The sequence below is a fragment of the Cotesia glomerata genome, linkage group LG4 (assembly GCF_020080835.1).
Source record: "Cotesia glomerata isolate CgM1 linkage group LG4, MPM_Cglom_v2.3, whole genome shotgun sequence".
NCBI lineage: Eukaryota > Metazoa > Arthropoda > Insecta > Hymenoptera > Braconidae > Cotesia > Cotesia glomerata.
Genome location: NC_058161.1, coordinates 24916109 through 24936282, shown reverse-complemented (window position 1 = coordinate 24936282; position 20174 = coordinate 24916109). Strand labels below are relative to the sequence as shown.

Here is a 20174-nt window from a genome sequence, read left to right as displayed (position 1 = left end):
GAGGTATAATCTGGCGACTGATGAATTGGGGTGCATGCTCCAAATGGAGGTGGGTAGAAGTAAACTTCTTCCACCAGAAGACATTAATGCCATCTGGTCCCGGGGCAGCCCAATTTCTGCTGCCATCTAGAGCTAAACGAACTTCATTTACACTGACTGCAGGGCTCTCTTCATCAGCATTCTGTCGACGGTGTTTCCGACAAAATGCTTTGAAGTCATGCAGAGCTGGAGTGTTGGCGTTTACGTTTGGTTGATCTCCATACAACTCAGTCCAAAAAGCTTCCACCCGCTCAGGTGCTAGATAATTCCCGGTAACAACAAACAGTCTTTGGTGTCAGAAACCGTGAAGGGCTAGATCGAAACAACGAATTGTCGACCAGCCGTTTCAGCCTTTTCTCTAGTGACTTTTTGGCAGTCACTAGAGCTCGCAATTTATTAAGCGACTCTTCCTTGATGACAAGAAGAGTACTTTTATTCAATGTGTGATGACGCTACTGAAGTTCAGCAGCAATGCGACGTACTCGGGGCGTGTATGCTCGTTGAGTTGTTTCGAACTCAATCACACATTGGATGCGAGAGACATGTTTCCGGGATCTGTCAATTTTGTCGCCAAGTTGTGCGATGCGCTGTCTCAACCTTGCCTCGATCGAGAGACAATGTCTCTCTCTCGGAAAGCCGAAACTGCTGCACCATACACAACCTGGTTCACAGCGAGCAGAGTGGAATCCTCCTGGATCTGTGTAAGGAGATCTTCATTGACCGTGTCAAGTTGTTGTTGGGAGTAAGTTATCTTTTTAGATATACTTACTTGCCGTCCTATAAAGGGATTGTTGTTATCCAAGGAGGAACGGCGTCGCTCTTGGTGTGATTGCGCCGGAAAGGAAAGTCTATTAGACTGCCTTCTATCCGGCACAAGCGATCGTCTGTTACGCCGGAGATGAGCGGCATAGTTGCGCAGGTGTTTCGGCGTAAAATGTGCTAGCTCCGGATGCATGTCACTCCAAAGAGTGTGCATCCGGGCTATGTAACCGATCATCCCCGGCTCGCTGCGGTGGTAACACGCCAAGAGATCGACTCGCAGTTCCTCCGTCCACTTAAAGTTAGTCCTTAAAGCGCCAGTGTCGTCATCGTTCATCGGGTCCGGCGTGCTCCTCCCACCTGATAAATGGTCCTCATCCGAAAAGGACCGGTTGTGGGGAGCACTTCTGAGATTATGTCTTGTTGTAACTCAGAGTTTCAATGCAGTGGGTAGTTGGCCCACTGCACCTGTTACGTCGTTTGCCTACAGACCTGGTGTTCTGGTCTGCGTTTCCCGCGGTGCGCCACTTGGAGGCCACGTAACAAGCCCGCTTATTATTATTATTATTATTATTATTATTATTATTATTATTATTATTATTATTATTATTATTATTATTATTATTATTATTATTATCAACATTATTCATTAATTTTCTCTTTATAGATGGGAAATATCTTGAATTATGATGCGATTTTTCCAATTATCTGAATGGAAACGTATACATTAGAAATGATTAGCAGAGATATTTCAAGACAATTAGAATTATATAGAATTAATGAAAAATTCAATGATTGTATAATTACAATTAATGAAACTTGTACAATCCTGGAAATCGACGACTTCGAGATGGTTTGGTGGTTTAAAATTCCAGGTGATTTAAGACCATCACCCTGGAAGTACTGTTTCACTGGAAGGTTATTAATTACAAACTACCCAGACCTAGAAAAAGAATGGAGAGAAGAGATTGTAAGACTGCAGAGATTAGATGTGTTGACATCATTGCAAATTCAACAGCTTGAAAGCTTACATGCTGAAGAAGTGATTAAAAATTATAATTTCCTACCCAATTATTTAAAATATAACTCGATGATTTCACGCATGTGGATGCAAGTATTTTCTCATGATTATGTGGTAACAACCTTGACTCGAGGTTTTTACTTTGATAAACAATACTAATGAAAAAAGATGCACTGGAAAAATTATTACAATCGGAACAATTATCGATGATGAAAATAAATATTGGTGGTTTAAAAATTAATCTGATATAACGAGAGTTCTTAGCTTGCAATATTATATTTTTACCGGAAACTTATTTGTTGAGTTATTATTACGAGGTTCTCAGATGTATAGGCGACAGGAACAAATTCGAGAGGCACAACAACTGCTTCAGCAGCAGCAGCAACAACAACAACAACAACAACAAGATGGAGATGCTTCTGATTCAGAAGCAGATACAATGATGAAGAATTAGCTATGGACTCAGCAGAAGAATATGTGAGTGATGATAAGAGTGATTCAGACTGACTTAAAAATATGATAGAAGATATTTCATATGCTTAATATTATTTATGAAATGATTGCTATATTTTTTAAGCTTAATTTTATTTCATTAAACTCAAATGTATTATTATTTATAAGCTCAATAATATACTATAAAAAATTTATATATTTTACTTTGTAGATTGTTACATTTTAAATAATTTAAAAACGATTAAAATTCAATAAGTAAAATAGTATTTCATAAGGTTTTGAATAAAAAAATTATCTAATTATAATTATTTGTATATATCTTTTTAATCTTATTTTACATATATATTGTAGGTAGACCTTTTAAGCATCGGGTTGGTTGTACACTACCAGCATACTGGTATACTATCAAAATGCCTATAGCGAGTAAAACTTAGAATGCATCAAGGTTGTGATAATAGGGGGAGAGTAAACATATGTATGGGGGATGCTAGCAATACACAACTCACCACTACTCATATCAAGTTGTGAGAGTAACCGATTGATGGTGATGCGTAATTTACAAAATGATAGAGTTCCCACGTTTGAAGGAAAGTTTAAGTATCCTCAATCATTTAGCAGATGTCGCTTTACATGCTTGTTTTTACACGCTTAAATTTGAATTATAAAATATTAATGTTAAATTCAAAATGTGGAAGTTAAAAAATAAGAACAAACAATTCTTCTTATAAAAATCAAATGTTTTATTGATTTAAATAGTTCTACTTTTACTATTTACATCCGGAGTAGAATTAATAAATTCGAATTTATTATATTTTCCGTTTAATTCTGATAAATCATTCAACATCTCCATGACATCATCGCCCTCTAATAATACTGCTGCTCGAGCCGATAAATAGATGGTGAACCCATCCTCGATATTTGCGACAATCCTCGGTCCATATTGTGTTGAGACTTTTTTTAACCCTTTGATTTTGTACTCCCAATTAAACTCCAACTCATTCATTTTCTTGACAGGTAGGATTCCTACCAAACAATTAACCTCATTCAGGTTGGAAAGATCATGTTTGAAAGCTGTAAAATAATTAAAAATTCATTACTAAATAAATTTAAATTAATTAGTTGATTAATTAAAGTTAATTAATAAGACAATTAAAAATAAATTAATGATTACTTACACTTGAAAGTAATATATAGTACTCGTACTTCAATAAAACTTGTAGTCGGCGAGATGTTGTACTTCACTGGAGACGTGCACTTCGTTTTTGTGAAGTACGCTCTCGGCGAGCTGCTTATATAGGCAGAAAATACTGCGCAGTTACCCCCACTCCTCTACCTCAAAACCGGTTTGATGACGTCATCTACTGCGCAGTAAGAAAATTCTAGATCAGAATGAGTCATCTACTGCGCAGTTACCCCAACTACTCTACCTTAAACAAGCCTAAACCTGTTTGATGACGTCATCTGCTACGCAGTAGAAATAGAACAAAAAAAACTGCGTAGTTACATGACCTTGAACAGGCTCAGACCTGTTTAGAGGTAGATAGAAACCTCGAGAGATGGCGTATCTTCTCGCATGTACTCTACATACATACAGTTTGAATATATTAATATTTTCAGGATACAAACAATGAAATTCACCTGTGATCTAAGCAACTATTGTTGATGCTGAGATCACAGGTGCATTTTTTAACAAAAATCCAGGAAATCAGAATCAAAATTTAAAATGGTGGAAATCAGACTCAAAATGGCGCAAATCAGATTCAAAATGGCGGAAATCAGATTCAAAATGGCGAATTCAAAACTCAAAATGGCAGATAGCAGCCACCAGATGGCGGATAGTGAGATTCAAAATTCAAAATGGTGGTTCGATTTAAAAAAATGGCGGATAGTAAGATTTAAAAAATGGCGGCAGAATTCACCACCAGTGCCACCTATGAAAAACCCTCCACCATATCCGCAAAATGTCGATAAAACAGGCCGGCTATATCTGCGGTCGGCATCATAGACACAAACCAACTGTCGGTAAAACAGAGTTAGCATGGACATGACCCCACAAATATGTTTGCCGACTGGGCATGCACACCCCCTCTTTAACTACTTTTGTAATTATTCTCATTAATTTGACGTAATTTAATTTTAATATGTGGAGGTTATTATTTGTGTGTCACATGAATTTATTTTGAATTTAATATGTAACAGCGTTTAGGGAAAGCGAATCGTGAATAACGTCACTTTGCTTAATAATTTTTTTTTTACAGTATTGGTAACACTTTTTTCACAGATAAACTGTTATTCCAAATTGAAAAATTGGCCATAAAATTTCAGAATAAAATTTTAAAAATAATTTACAAAAACAAAACGAATTAATAAAAGTCACTGTCCGATCACAGATATGACTCTCGAAAACAGTCTAATTATCTGGATTATATTTTTTTGTAAAGTAATTTTCCATCGAATGAAATTGTAGAAAGTTCAGCTTGATTTTATCTTGGATATTGTTTATGTATTTTTCAGCTTTTTGTTGGCCAACGATTTTTCGAACGATTTCACTCCACTGTAATATTAAAAAAATCATATAATTAACATATGTACTAAAGTGTGCCAGAAAAAATGACATCCAATTAGTTCTTAAAAAGAACCTAAGACTGAAAAGAAAATTCTTCTTTTTAAAAAATATCTTAAGCTCAATTTTACTAGATGATGCTGGTTATTTTAAATTTCCTAATCGAATAATTTAAGTTATTGCTTATGTTATTATATGAAAAAAAAAATTTTATCTTCACATGTAACTTTTGCCATCCAGTTATTGCCTTGGTATTTAAAATTAAATAAAAGATTCATTAAAATTATTCTTTCTTTAAACCTCGGTCGAAAGTACGTATCTCCGGCATTTATTTTAGAGCCAAATGTTTAAGGATTTAAAGGATGCTCATGGACTTTTAACTTCCCGCTAAGAAAATTGAAAATTTTTAAAAGTTGGGAAGTTATTGGTTTTAGTCCGTTTTTCGAAAATCGAGTTTTCAACGGATGGTGACGTTTTAAAGTCCCAGGAAGTTTCCCCGAATGTTTTTGAATGTGTGTGTGTGTTTATGTGTATGCGTGCGTGTTTATGTGTGCGTGTGTGTGTGTGTGTGTGTGTGTGTGTGTGTGTGTGTGTGTGTGTGTGTGTGTGTGTGTGTGTGTGTGTGTGTGGGCGCGCGCGCGGCCGTATGCAAACCTCTCATAACTTTTGAACGGTTTGATTGATTTCATCGCGGTGGGCGCCATTCGAAAAGGCTTGACTAAACTTAGATTTTAAATATAATTTGGACTGTTTCGAACCGGTAGATTTTGAGAAATCTCGAAAAAGCTACAAAAAGTTATTTTCTCAAATGTGGTTTTTTTCGAATAACTTTTAAGGGGTTTTACCGATCGATTTCAAAAACTAATTAGCTCTCATCATCAAAGAACTACATTGATTGCCGCCAACCCGGTCGAAATCGGTTGATTCGGTCGTGGGTTATCGTTAACGAAAAAAATCAAAAAATGTTCTCTCAGAATTACTTCGAAATTCCTAGTTCAACCAATTTAAACTCAAAGATACATTATGAGGCTTTAAAAACTGCTTCGAATTTCACCAACCACGTTAAAATAGGTTGATTCATTTAAAAGTTGTTGCGGTTTGAAAATTCAAAAAAATAGTGTGTTATTAAACTTATATCAGACTTTTGAGCTCGGAGAGCTCAATGTGACACGAAAATTATATTTTTGAGCTTGATGAGCTTAAAAACGTTATAAGTGCAATTTTGAGCGCTTAAGTATGAAATTAGCGGGAAGTTGCAGGGATGGCTTTTAGGATCAAGCGTTTTCCTAATTCTTTTGTACACACTTATATCTGAAACTGCCGTGACTGTCACGGTTTATATACTCTAGTCACTCGATGTTGTCAATTTTATCGTTACATATAGCCTTAAATATGGTTTTTTGGAGATGTCACATTGTATGAATTTTTGTCAATTTGTATTCATTGTATGAAGGTTAAAAGTTCTATTAAACCATTTTCTGGCATTGTGTAGTACAACCGACTTACGAATGTTATTCTATCAAGAATTCTCCACAGATCCTAATGAAATTTGGTACAGATTCCTTGGACAGTTAGCTCGCATGAGTCCTAGGATGGGCCAAGTCAGTAAATGAGTTTCAAAGTAATAGCCTTCCAAAATTATCAAAATAGTGGAAATCACGTTTTTTGTGTTTTCATTGATGAATAACTTTGGATTGAAAGAAAATGGCTAATTTAAAAAAAAATTAAGTGAAAGCTCACGAAATTGCCTTTGATTTAGTATACATTACCCTGACTTTTTAGTAGATTTTATGAAAATTTTACTTTTGTATTTGTCCTCACGACGCAACTTTTAAAAAATTTTTCTACACTTCTCACAAAAATTAAGGGAGCAAGAAAAAAATCCAAATTTTTTGGGGATATAACAGGCTATAACTTGTAGCAAAATGGTTGTATAGCAAATAAAAAAAAAAAGCAAACTGTAGCTGTAAGTGTCTTTTATTTTTTTTTATTCATATTTTTATTACTCTCCTTTTTTTTTATTTTTGCATGAACATAAATATGCCTCGTGGATAGAATTGAAAGCATCGATATTGTTTTGACTTGCACAGATTCCGAATTCCATCGAATTAGCTTGTACCTTTTATCCATGTGAATTTTCTAGCGAATATTAATTGTAACTTTCAATGCGCAATCATTATAACATTTCCATAACTTTCTTACAAAAATGTACAATATCTGACACGAAGAAAAAAATTTGAAATGAGCATTGAGTTTCAGTTAAAGAAATTGTAGGTCTCATAAGTGTAAAAATCTGCCTAGCTTCGTGCGACAAATTTTTCCGTTTATTATAATTTTCTCTGCCGAGAAAAGTGTCACATGTGACATCAATTTTTTATAGGAAATTAATTGTATAAGTTTTTTCTGAATTCTTTTGAAATAAGTAGCCAAATTTCATTTCCACATCCCAAGTGCTTGGAAAATGCATTTACAGTGTAAACTCTATATAACGTTAATCTATATAACGACAAACTCCTTAAAGCGTCAAAATAACTTGTTGTTGGTTGGTTTAGCTTGTCTTTCATACAATGATACCCTCTATATAGCATTATACTCACTCTCAATAATGACAACAATTAAGTGGCATTATGCATTCTGAGCTTTCTAAGAAATTCAGCTAAATTATTAGAAAAATATCTCTTTTATGACCAAGATCCCTCAATATCGCAAGATATAAAAAAAATATCGACGTTCCAATTAACGAATTATCTAACTCCATTTTAGACAATCTTTCATTTGTTCGAAGAAACAATTTGTGAAAATTTTATTATCACTTAAAAAAACCATTAAATATCTAATAGAGGTATAATATTTTGGTTTGGATCATTCAAATAATTTATAATTGGACTATTGCTACATTAAAATGTTAAAAAATTACCCTCTACAAAATAAGGAGTTAGACCAATTGCTAATTAGATCGTCGATATGTAAAAAAATACAACAAAATTATTGGTGCAGCAAAAGACGTCAGACAAAAGTAACAGAATATACGCAATAGGGCTGTTAATAAATAAACAAATAAATAAATAAAATTGCTTTCTATGCACATAACTATAATAAAAATTTGGTCTAAAGTAAACTTTTTTTTTTCTAATTCTAATTTTTTTTCTCTCTATTTAACGTCAACTCTCTATAATGTCATAAAATTCACGGTCCCTTCAGTGTCGTTATATAGAGTTTACACTGTATTTTAATCTGTTACATTCCCGCGATCCTGCAATAAAAGAATTTAGAGGTTATATAATCTGTAAAAGTAAAATGAATGTAAAATTCTTGGTGCGTTGACTGAATAGCTACATGTAAAGTTAAGTTTTGGAAACATTACAATGACTTTTTCTCCGCTGCCAAAGAGACGATTGTTGTAAAGAAATTTTCACTGAGAATATTGAAGTTTAATAGATATGTTCTAAGTTTTATGTCTCAAGAAGTGTGAGTTTATAAACTATTACGATGGCATCGTAGCGCTTCAAATAGCTTCGGGTACGCTCGACAAGTACAACAGCATAGCCGCTAGCCCTATATAAGTGTGGTAGACCATGTTGTTGCCGCCTTTTTGCGAGTAAGTTCTGCTCAGTCTGGAGTAGTTTGAACATCTTATTTTAGCAGATTGAGACATGACCTTTTAGCGAAATGAATCCTACTTAGTCTGAAGTAGTTTGAATAATTCATAGTAGCTTTCTGTGCCATTCCCGTTAATTAATTGAATCCTACTTAGGCTGAAGTAGTTTGAACAGTTCAATCAATTACGGGTTGTTTTTGCCTGTTTTGTTATAAACAATTTGATTCACGTTTTGCCTATTTTGTGATAAATAGTTTGATTCACTTTGCCTGGTCAGTCTAAAGAGTTTGATTAATTAATTAGTAATTTTCGAAGCACTTATTATGACTAATTAGCTCCAAAGTATTGTGTGAATGTTGCCAAGTTGGGCATCTGTGGTTAACATAATTTATTTGAAGTGAATAAATAAATTACTAAAACGAGTAAGCCGATTTATTATATTGCATCGTGCCACGACATCCTATTTCAGTCTCCTGTTGCAGCAACAGGATTACTACTGTTGCGATTTAATTGTAAAATATAGTTCTGTCAATCTATGTCAAATCGACCAATAGTTGGAATCAACCCCTTTCGATTTGGATAAATTTTGGTCAGAAGTTTTCTTTTATCATACAACGAACTTCTGCTAAAGGAAAAAAAAATAAAAAAATTTGTTTCAAAAGATATGCAAATTCAAAATTTCGAGATTTTTTCAGTTTTTCAATTTTGTTTTTGTAATATCTCGAACGCCATTATAGATACAGGAATGGCCTTTGGTTTGATTGAAAGGGGACACTTGGAGCTATTGAAAAAAAAAAAATTTGAAAAATGCCAAATTTGTTAAATTTTGAATTTTTGAAAATCGTCGAAAATCACGATCGACATTGAAATTTTGTTTTAATTTTTTTGTATAATACCTTGTACTGATCTTAAAATAACCTGAAATTTTTAGAACTGTATTTTTTTTGTATATGAATTTTTGAATTTCAAAAAAAATTTTTTTTTTGTTTTTTGCAACTTAATAATGTAAATTTATGCAGATACATAGTATTGTAATTTTGAGCATTAAAAAAATAAATGCACGATGTGGAAATATTAAATAATAAATTAATTTCAACTTTTTTTTAATTTTTTGGACGTAATCTTAAAGTCAAGCTTAACACATGATATAATTTCTTATTTTTTCAACGGATGATATATTTTGTCCGTTTCTTCACTTCAATAATAGTTTTTAACGTCAAATTACTCAAACAGATGTTAATTTCCAATAACAATCAGAAATAATGTAATGAAGATATCAATTCTTTTTTCGTTCTTTTGTGTACTTGTTTACTTACAAATTTCTGCACATTAATGTTGCTCAATCTCAAATTTCAAATCATTTCCATTTTAATAAGACGATAAGTGGCGTCGACAACTTTAAATGAAGTAAAAAAACGACATATAACGAATTATATCATGCGTTAAGCCTGACTTTAAAATTATGTCCAAAAAATAAAAAAAAGTTAAAATTATTTTATTATTCAATATTTCCAGGTCGTGCATTTAACTTTTTAATGCTCAAAATAACAATATTATGTATCTGCATAACTTTACTTTATTTACAAAATGCAAAAAACAAAAAAAAATTTTTTTTTTAAATTTAAAAGTTCATATTAAAAAAAAAAAACAGTTCTAAAAATTTCAAGATCTTTTAAGATCTGTACAAAGTATTATAAAAAAAAAAAATTGAGCCAAAATTTAAATGTCGATCGTCATTTTTGACGATTTTCAAAAATTCAAAATTTAACAAATTTGGCATTTTTCATAATTTTTTTTTCAATAGCTCCAAGTGTCCCCTTTCAAACAAACGAAAGGCCATTCCTGTATCTATAATGGCCTTTGAGATATTACAAAAACAAAATTGAAAAACTGGAAAAATCGCGAAATTTTGAATTTGCAGATCTTTTGAAAAAAGTTTTTTTTTATTTTTTTCCCTTTGGCAGAAGATCGTTGCATGATAAAAAAAAACTTCTGATCAAAATTTATCCAAATCGGAAGGGATCGATTCCAACTATTGGTCGATTTGACATAGATTGACCCAACTTTATTTTACTATCAAGTCGCAACAACAGTAGCAATCCTGTTGCTGCAACAGGATCTTTTCCTGTTAATGCAACATAGCTGCCTCCTATTGCAGCTGCTGGAAAATCCTGTTGAAGTTTATAATTCACAAATAAAAAACAGGGGTTGATCGTAGAAGGGTGAAAATTTGAGGTTGCATGTATTTTTGTATGCTGTATCGTGAAAAAATGAAAATAAAAAATTTTGTCTAAAAAATTAAAAAAAAAATTAGGAAAATGGTTGACCCTAAAGGCCATCCCTGCAACTTCCCGCTAATTCCATACTTAGGCGCTTAAAATTGCACCAATGGCGTTTTTGAGCTCTTCGAGCTCAAAAATACAATTTATGGGTTATTTTGAGCTCTCCAAGCTCAAAGAGATTGTTTTCCTATGCTTTTGAGCTCTTCGAGCTCAAAAGTCTGATAGGGATTTGATGACACTATTTTTTGAATTTTTAAACCACAATAACTTTTGAATGAATAAACCGATTTTCACGCGGTTGGCAGCATTCGACGCAGTTTTTTAAGCCTCACAAAGAATTTTAAATTTTGAATTGATCGCGCTAGAAATTTCGGAGTTATTCCGAAAAAATACTTTTTTCGGTTTTCTTTCGTTCACGATATCTCTCGAACGAATCAACCGATTTTGACCGGACTGGTGGCGATCGACGTGGTTTTTCGAGGTTAAGAGCTGATCAGTTTTTGGAATTGAACCATTTAGTCGTTTAAAAGTTATTCCAAAAAAACCACATTTGGAAAAAATTTTTTTTTCAGTTTTTTGAAGATTTCTCAAAATCTATTGATCTGAATCGGTACAAATAGTTTTTAAAATCTAAGTTTGGTCAAGCCCTTTCGAATGGCACCAACTGCGATGAAATCGGTCAAGCCGTTCAAAAGTTATAAGCGGTTCACATACTTTCACACACACACACACACACACACACACACACACACACACACACACACACACACACACACACACACACACACACACACACACACACATACATACAGACGCCGTGACAACCTCGCGGGGATAGTCAGGGAAGCTTCCTGTGACCTTCAAACGTTGAGATCTGATGAAAACTCGGTTTTTGCAAAACGGGGTGAAAACAATAACTTCCCGATTTTTGAAAATGTTTAACCGATAGAAATGACATTTTCTGCCCTCCAGGCGGAAAGTGGCAACTTTCGGCCCGCTGCGCTAAACGAAATTGCCGCTTTCCGCCTCTGTCGGACAGAAAAATAGTATACAAACCTATGGCAGGAAAATAATAAATATCTCAGATCACATATATGTCGACCTCGGCTTCGCCTCGGGCAACATATATGTGTTCTGAGACATTTCTCATTTTCTTGCCACAGGTGTGTAATATACTATTAATAAAAATTTATAAGAGGAGTTGCGCCTTCGGGCTTGATCGCTCCAACTCGTGAAAATTCGTGTCACACCATGGCTGTCGCTCATGCGCGCTTTGATTAGCGGGAGAGAAGCCGGCTCACGTGGCCGGCGGCAAGCAGTTGTGCTTGGACGCTTGTACTAGTACGACTACTCTGTGTCAATCGTTTTCTGATTTATCACGTATAATACGCATTTACTTTAACACTTAAAATATTCATTAAATATTATTAATTTCATTAACTTCAATTACCAATTAAATTCTCAAATCATTAAAAATCATTAGTAACTGTTCAGTGAATTAAATAAATCAAAATTAATAAGTGACGCCACGCGGTTATTACGCGCCATTTTAACAAAGGATTGCATCAGCCACGCGGCTTTAGTCATTCCATAGTTAACACGCAATATTTGTAATAAATTATATTAAATTCATTGCTAAATATTTAATCATCATTCTATCGAATCAAATTTCATCAACTATTCGATTCTGATATCGAATTATCTAATTAGTTCCTACACTAATAATTCTAATCAATCAATCGGTCTCTGCACTGACATTTTACGTCAATTAATTAGTATTTCACTATTAATTGACTCTAGTTAGCTTAAAAGCTAGCGTCAATTCATTAATTCTGAATTAATACCATTTGCTTTTCTAAAGCGGTTGAGCTCACCTCGTGTTGATTGCGACGGCAATTTACACATAGTCTTATTCGCACTACACGCTTTGCGTTCTTACTTGTACATTTTTTCATTCGAGGAGGTTTTTTCTCAGTGCAACTGAGTTTTCCTCCTCTGGGGATAAATAAATCTTCATTTTATTCCCCTACAAATCGACGCACAATTTATTTAATATCCTAATCCCAAATTAACTATAATTTTTAAAACAATTACGGAAACTATCCTAAGTGGATAGTTTTCGACAAAACAGAAAATCTTCGATTTTCGTAGGGGGAAGTTAAAAATTTAGGGCTGGACCGCCCTTAAAATTTAGGGGGATGAAAAATAGATGTTTATCGAATATCCACCCTGGCCAATATGCACGCTAAGGATCACGAAAATCGTTCGAGCCGTTTCGGAGGAGTTTGGTCCCGCACACCGTGACACGAGAATTTTATATATTAGATTGAGTTCATCAAAACAGAAGATATTGGTTGGAGTGGTTTATAAACCACCCAGCACAGAACATCTAGATGACTTAGAAGAGGAGATGGAAAACATAATGGTATAATTTAATAATATTATTATTATTATTGGGGACTTTAATTCAGATTTGAGCAAAAGAAATTTTTATGGTGATCAACTGCGCAGGTTCTGTAACTGTTTGGATTTACATATTGTTGAGTTCTCTCCAACTCACCACTTGGAAAACTCAGAATCTTGGATTGATGCCTATATAGTAGATGATCTTGCTAAGGTGTTGACGTCGGAACAATCTTCAGAGCCATTTATATCTGAACACGATTTAATTTCTGTGACTTATAATTATAAGGTAGAGTTGCAACAACTGAATAGTTTTGTATATAGAAACTGGAATACTGTTAATGATAATAAGCTGCGAGAAATGTGTGAAGATGTTGATTATAAAACTCAGAGTGAACTAAACTTGGCTAATGAAATGAACACATGTTTACATGCTCATATTGATCGTATTGTAAATATTGTTGCGCCTGAAAAATTAGTTGTTCCGCGTTGACCACCTGCACCGTGGTTCACTGATGAAATTAGAAGTATCCAATGTCGCAGAGATAAGCTTTATCGTATCTTTAGAAGGACGGGCTACGCTTATAAAGAGTACTCTCATGTCAGACGTTTAGTTAAGCAGCGTATTACTGAAGCGAAGAAGAAATACTTTGATTATCAATTAATCAATGCTAGAAACTCGCGGGAACTTTGGAATGATCTGAGGAGATTGGGTTTAGCTAAGCAAAAGGACTTACATACTATTATAAAAGTTGACTTGAATGAACTGAATCAATTTTTCGTTTGTGCGTCGGGTAATTTAATGGACCTGGATGTTGATACGTCAGATATTTTAATAACCGATGATAATGAAATTAAATTCACTTTTGAAGAGCTAAACACGGTAACTATTAGAAAATCAATTATGAGATTAACATCGAATTCAGTTGGTTCAGATGGTTTTTCTATCAGGTCATATAAATGCGTACTGCCTTTTTTCCTGGAAGCAATTACAGATTTATTCAACGTGTCGCTGTCAACCGGGGTCTTTCCTGAGGATTGGAAGCTATCGCATGTGATACCGATTCCAAAAAAGGCTTATCCATCAAACTGTGAAGACTATAGACCTATTTCACTGCTGCCAAATTTGTCAAAAGCTTTGGAAAGATGTGTACACGATCAATTTGTTAAATATATAAATGAAAACAACTACTTTGATGAGTATCAGACGGCTTTTCCTGAAGGACTGGGCACGCAGACTGCTGTTATAAAGTTCTGTGATGATATTAGGCTAGCGGTTAACGACTCTAAGGTTACAATTGCGGTCTCGTTTGACCTCAGTAAAGCCTTTGATTCTGTTAACCATAAGAGATTATTGAGCAAATTATTACTTATGAACTTCTCGAATTCAGCCGTTGAGTGGGTTAAATCATATTTAACAAAAAGAAAGCAGTCGGTGCGCTTAAATGAAAATATCTCATCATGGGAAGAAATAGTGAGTGGTGTACCTCAAGGTAGCGTACTTGGACCGTTATTATTCTTACTATATATTGCGGATCTAGCTAAACGTTTGGATTGCCAATATCTTTCTTATGCAGACGATTTATTGATATATCTTTCTTGCCATCTTTCGCAGATCAATGAGTGTGTAGCCAAACTTAACAGTGAGATAATAAAAATTATTAATTGGTGTAAAATCAATTGTCTAAAATTGAATCCTAAAAAGACAAGTGCAATTATTTGTGGAAGTAGAGTAAAAGTCAGTAGTAATGAGTGTCAATTGGCCAACAAGATTGTTGTAGAGGGTTGTGTTATTCCTTATAGTAGCACTATAAAATATCTTGGAGTGATAATAGACAATACTCTTTCATAGGAGAGTCAAGTAACAAGTGTTTGTAACCGTGCAATGAGTATTCTAGCACAATTAAAAATAAATAATGAAATATTCAATGAACGTCTGCGTATTAAACTTGTTACTACATTAATAACTCCAACCTTTGACTATTGTTGCGCGGCATTTACGAATATTGCGAATAAATTGCAATTAAAGTTACAGAGGAAGTTGAATTCATGTATTAGATTTATCTACAAAATTCCTAAGTACGAACATGTAACTCCTTACTTCAAAAAATTAGGTTGGCTAAAGCTTGGAGCAAGACGAGACTATTTCATTGCCTGTTTGTTTTATAAAGAAATTCGACTAAATTATCGACAGCTATTTGACTCAAAATTAAATTTTTTACCGGTGGCATTGCGTAGAGGTGATGTCAGAGAGGACTATTTCCGCCTACCACAGGCGAATTGTGTCATGTATGACAATTCATTTTTAGTTAATGGCTTACGAATTTGGAATGCTCTGCTAGCTGAGACTGTGGCTGTGGATAATTTGGTTGAATTTAAAAATGCTTGCTTCAATCATTTCTTTCAATGTGATACTTAAATTTGAATTAAATTTGAATTAAATTTGAATTAAATTAAATTATATTTAAATTCGATTTTCACTTTCAATTTCAATTGGAATTTTTGAATACCTATGCGTCTTAGATTTATTTGTAATTATTTTAATTATCACTCTGAATTATTGCTTTAAATTGATATTAAATTAAATTATATTTTATAATTATAAGATCTTTCTGTCTATCACTAAAAAGCTGTATGTGAACGTTTCATTAATTAATAATTAATTTGTACTTAGTTTTACTATACTACGTAAAAATGTAAATCAATGTATTATTATTGCTGATGGTCCTGAAGGAGCTTAGGCTCTAGGAACAATAAAATTTATTATCTATCTATCTATCTATATATACCCGTGTAAAAATGATATGATATCATTATGAAGCTTATAATGAATATCATAATGAATCTCATATTTTGGCACTAATAGGAGATTCATATATGAGCCATATCAATACTTTGGAAACCCGTAATAAGTAAAATACCTGTGAGAACGAATCTTTCTTAAGTAGATTAGTTAAATTTTAATTTTTTCTGTTAATCAGAGGAAATGTATAACAATTGAGAAAAACAGTATTTTTATCATGCACTATACTGTTGAAATACTTAACTTTCCTCTTTGATTTTCTTAACTTGAAAGAATATTTAGAAAAACATTGACTATCTTGGTTTAAAAAAAATTTTTAACTGAAAAATTTTTTTCGTCTTAAGATAATTATTTTTTATTTTGAAAACAATTTATATCGTCCTAAAAATTTCTTTAATTTAATTATTTTGCATTATTTCCTGTATATAGTTATGACTCAATAACTTTATATCACGATTTAAAAAGACTAAAAATATCATTATGATTTTATGCGGATATGACCATCATTACCATTAAACTTTAAATTCAAGTCAATATCATTATGATTTCATAATGAAATTATGTTAATATCATCATGGAGATTAGAGTGTTTCAAAAAAACAAACTATTTTTTTTTTTTCGAAGAACTTTGAAAATTCTTCAGAGTATCCCTAATCGAATACATTGTGAAAATCTCAGCCCTTAATATTAATGTATAGAGGTGGCTGTAATTAATTTTTTATTTCCATTTAAATAACATAGAAAAAAATTTTTTTTTACTTTTGAATTTTGCTAGTCAACAACGAAGCATTTTATAGCTATGATCGATACATATTCTTGTAGGAAATTTAACGATCTACAAAAATTGTTTGGATGAATATATGCGTACGGAGAACCATTTCGGAGTTATCAGGCCTTAAACATCGAACTGTTTAAAAAAATAATAATATTTATTTATAAATACGAAAAATCGACTTAAATCACTTAAATAAACAATATTATATATCAAAAAATTAAAATGATAAATTTATGATAAAATTTCATGAATTACGAAGTTATAATTTTTCACTATTTTTAAAAAATTTTTTGCTTTTTTAAAAATAAATTATATACATGAAAAAGAAAATTATTTATTAATTGATAAAATTTATGAATTATCATATTTTTTAAATTGTCATGTACTGTTATTAACGAAATAGTTTTAAAAATTCTAGGTTATGTAATTTAACTCAGTGCTATATAGTTACATATGATGTGGTTTTTATTTTTAATTGTCACCTAGGGTAAATAGCACAAAAATCCTCAAAAAATAGTCATTTATAAACCTAGCATTATTTTATTTCTACAAAATTTTTTAAAGATAATTTTATTATCAGCAAAAAAATTACGTATCTTCTTACTGATTTTTTATGCACGAAGTATTTATTGAATTCTAACGATTGAATAAAATTATGTTTTTAAACGTTTTTTTTTTTCAGTATTACCTTTCCTTTAATTGGTCAGTAATTATTTTGAATATTTTTAGTTATTCTTGAATACAAGTTAAATATTTAACATTTTTCTTTTTTATTTTTATAAAATTAATTACAAATCCTGACTAACTTGAATGTCTCACACTTATTTTCGGTGCGTAACTTATACTGTGCCTGATATATTTTAAAATTTTTGGTTTTCTTTCAATCTCCGAGGATTCAAAAGTTAAACTTTTTATATTTTGCAGACGAAATTCAAAGTGATGAGAATAATACTGGATTATTACAGACACAGTATAAGTTACGCACAGAAAATAAGTGTGAGACATTCAAGTTTTTTGAGGATTTTTGTGCTATTTACCCTAGGTGACAATTAAAAATAAAAACCACTCACCAATTCTATCTTCATCAATATTATTAGCTACCGTTTTTACTGGAGGATTAATATGGAGAAAACCTCGTCGATTTGACTGTCTTTGGCCTTGCAATAATAACTTTTGACTTTCATTAATGAGTTTCATTACTTTGTGATGTGCTATGTCAAATAATTTCTCAATATCGGCACAAAAAATAGAAACTTTTTTTTTTTTGAGTAGATGACAGCTTTTGATTTTTATTTTTTAGCAAATTTTTCCAAACAGTGTGATGGCGAATGAGTTTTCTTACTGCAGAATTTTTCGCACAAGTCGGAATTCCAGCTTCAGACCATAAATCGAATACATTCTCAACCGTAATTAATGCACTTTTCTTAATAGTCAAGCTTTGAGAACAATGATAATGAAAGAAAAGAGACATAACCTCTTTTAAGCTCGGCAGTTTGCTTCCTACAAATTTTGTAATTTGATAACCAATTGAATAAATTTGCTTCTCCATCTTAAGCTTAACAATGAGATTTTATAAACACAATTACAAATAATTATAAATAAATTAAATATAATATTAAACTAATTTTAGTTTAAAACATTAACAATTACGTTGATTTACTACGAAGCAATGTAAGATAAAAAAGCTCTGAGAGAGACAGGTTTGTGACGGCAGAAAGCGGAAATAATTAATGTATTATCATTTCTATAAAAATCATACTAACAATTCAATAAAAATTGATTGTTCAATTGAAGTACTATGTAACTATATAGCACTGAGTTAAATTACATAACCTAGAATTTTTAAAACTATTTCGTTAATAACAGTACATGACAATTTAAAAAATATGATAATTCATAATTTTTATCAATTAATAAATAATTTTATTTTTCATGTATATAATTTATTTTTAAAAAAGCAAAAAATTTTTTAAAAATAGTGAAAAATTATAACTTCGTAATTCATGAAATTTTATCATAAATTTATCATTTTAATTTTTTGATATATAATATTGTTTATTTAAGTGATTTAAGTCGATTTTTCGTATTTATAAATAAATATTATTATTTTTTTAAACAGTTCGATGTTTAAGGCCTGATAACTCCGAAATGGTTCTCCGTACGCATATATTCATTCAAACAATTTTTGTAGATCGTTAAATTTCCTACAAGAATATGTATCGATCATAGCTATAAAATGCTTCGTTGTTGACTAGCAAAATTCAAAAGTAAAAAAAAATTTTTTTCTATGTTATTTAAATGGAAATAATAGTATATTACACACCTAGGGAAGTAAAGTAAGAAATGTCTCAGATCACATGTAATTGTTGGCCGAGGCGAAGCCGAGGTCAACAAACATGTGATCTGAGGCTTTCTTATTTACTTCCCGAGGAGTGTATACTATTTTTTTGTCCGACGAAGGCGGAAAGCGGCAACTTAGTTTAGCGCAGCGGGACGAAAGTTGCCACTTTCCGCCCGGAGGGCAAAAAAAAATTAATTACAGCCACCTCTATACATTAATATTAAGGGCTGAGATTTTCACAATGTATTCGATACATTGTATACTCTGAAGAATTTTCAAAGTTCTTCGAAAAAAAAAAAATAGTTTGTTTTTTTGAAACACTCTAATATATATATATATATTTATTTATATATATATATATATATATATATATATATATATATATATATATATATATATATATATATATATATATATATATATTTATTTATTTCTCGGAGAGGCAAGAACGTTTGTTAGAGATTCTGCATTTTGTAATTCATTCATTTTCATTATTACAACTAATTAATATTCACAATAACAACAAGATCAATTATTAAGAATGAGTAGATAAACTTGTACAAGGTTGATTGAATTTAGAATGCAAACAATATTAAAAAATATCGTACGATAGACCGAGACTTAGGAAATAACGAATTCGCGATCACCAGGACGTCTGTTCAATCTCAATTCCAAAGCAAGACTGTGTTTTTTAAAACTATTCTCAAATAGTCTGTCTGCTGCACATTTCTCTTTTCCTTATTAATTTTATGATATCCCTATCGTCCTGGGATCCCGAGTACGTTGACAACCATGTGCCTACCTAGGCCTAAGCCTACCGCAATAAAACAATTTCGTTACACCTTATTTCACAAAATATTAAAGTAACAGTTCATTTCTAAAAATAACTAAAAATAGAAATATCCTAAAGAATATTCTCATCACTTCGTCAAAAAATACTCTACTGTACTTCATTCTCCGCCATATATATATATATATATATAACTTTTTGAACCATATCTATTTTCTGAATCAGTTTGATCAACTTAGTCGAAATATATTAAAATTTTTTAAAAGTTCCGCCATGAGGACCAATGTTATAATTAGATTTCTATGAAATCTACTAAAGACGCGAACTATAATTTAACAAAGCAAGGG

The 20174-nt window shown here is 31.9% G+C and overlaps 1 protein-coding gene and 1 long non-coding RNA gene across 2 annotated transcripts in view; both read right to left on the bottom strand.

Moving 5' to 3' along the window:
- Positions 1-3233: 3233 nt before the first annotated feature.
- Positions 3234-3829, bottom strand: LOC123263756. Its single transcript, XR_006509217.1, has 2 exons — positions 3448-3829; positions 3234-3343 (listed from the first exon to the last, which is right to left on the bottom strand). It is a non-coding gene; the product is annotated as an uncharacterized LOC123263756 (long non-coding RNA).
- Positions 3830-4422: 593 nt separating this feature from the next.
- LOC123263141 (thyrotropin-releasing hormone-degrading ectoenzyme-like) overlaps positions 4423-20174 on the bottom strand; it is a 59101-nt gene continuing 43349 nt past the window's right edge. The window contains exon 11 of the mRNA XM_044725681.1: positions 4423-4826. Coding sequence (XP_044581616.1) covers positions 4683-4826 — 144 coding nt within the window. The 3' untranslated portion in view covers positions 4423-4682. The remainder of the gene's footprint in view (positions 4827-20174) is intronic.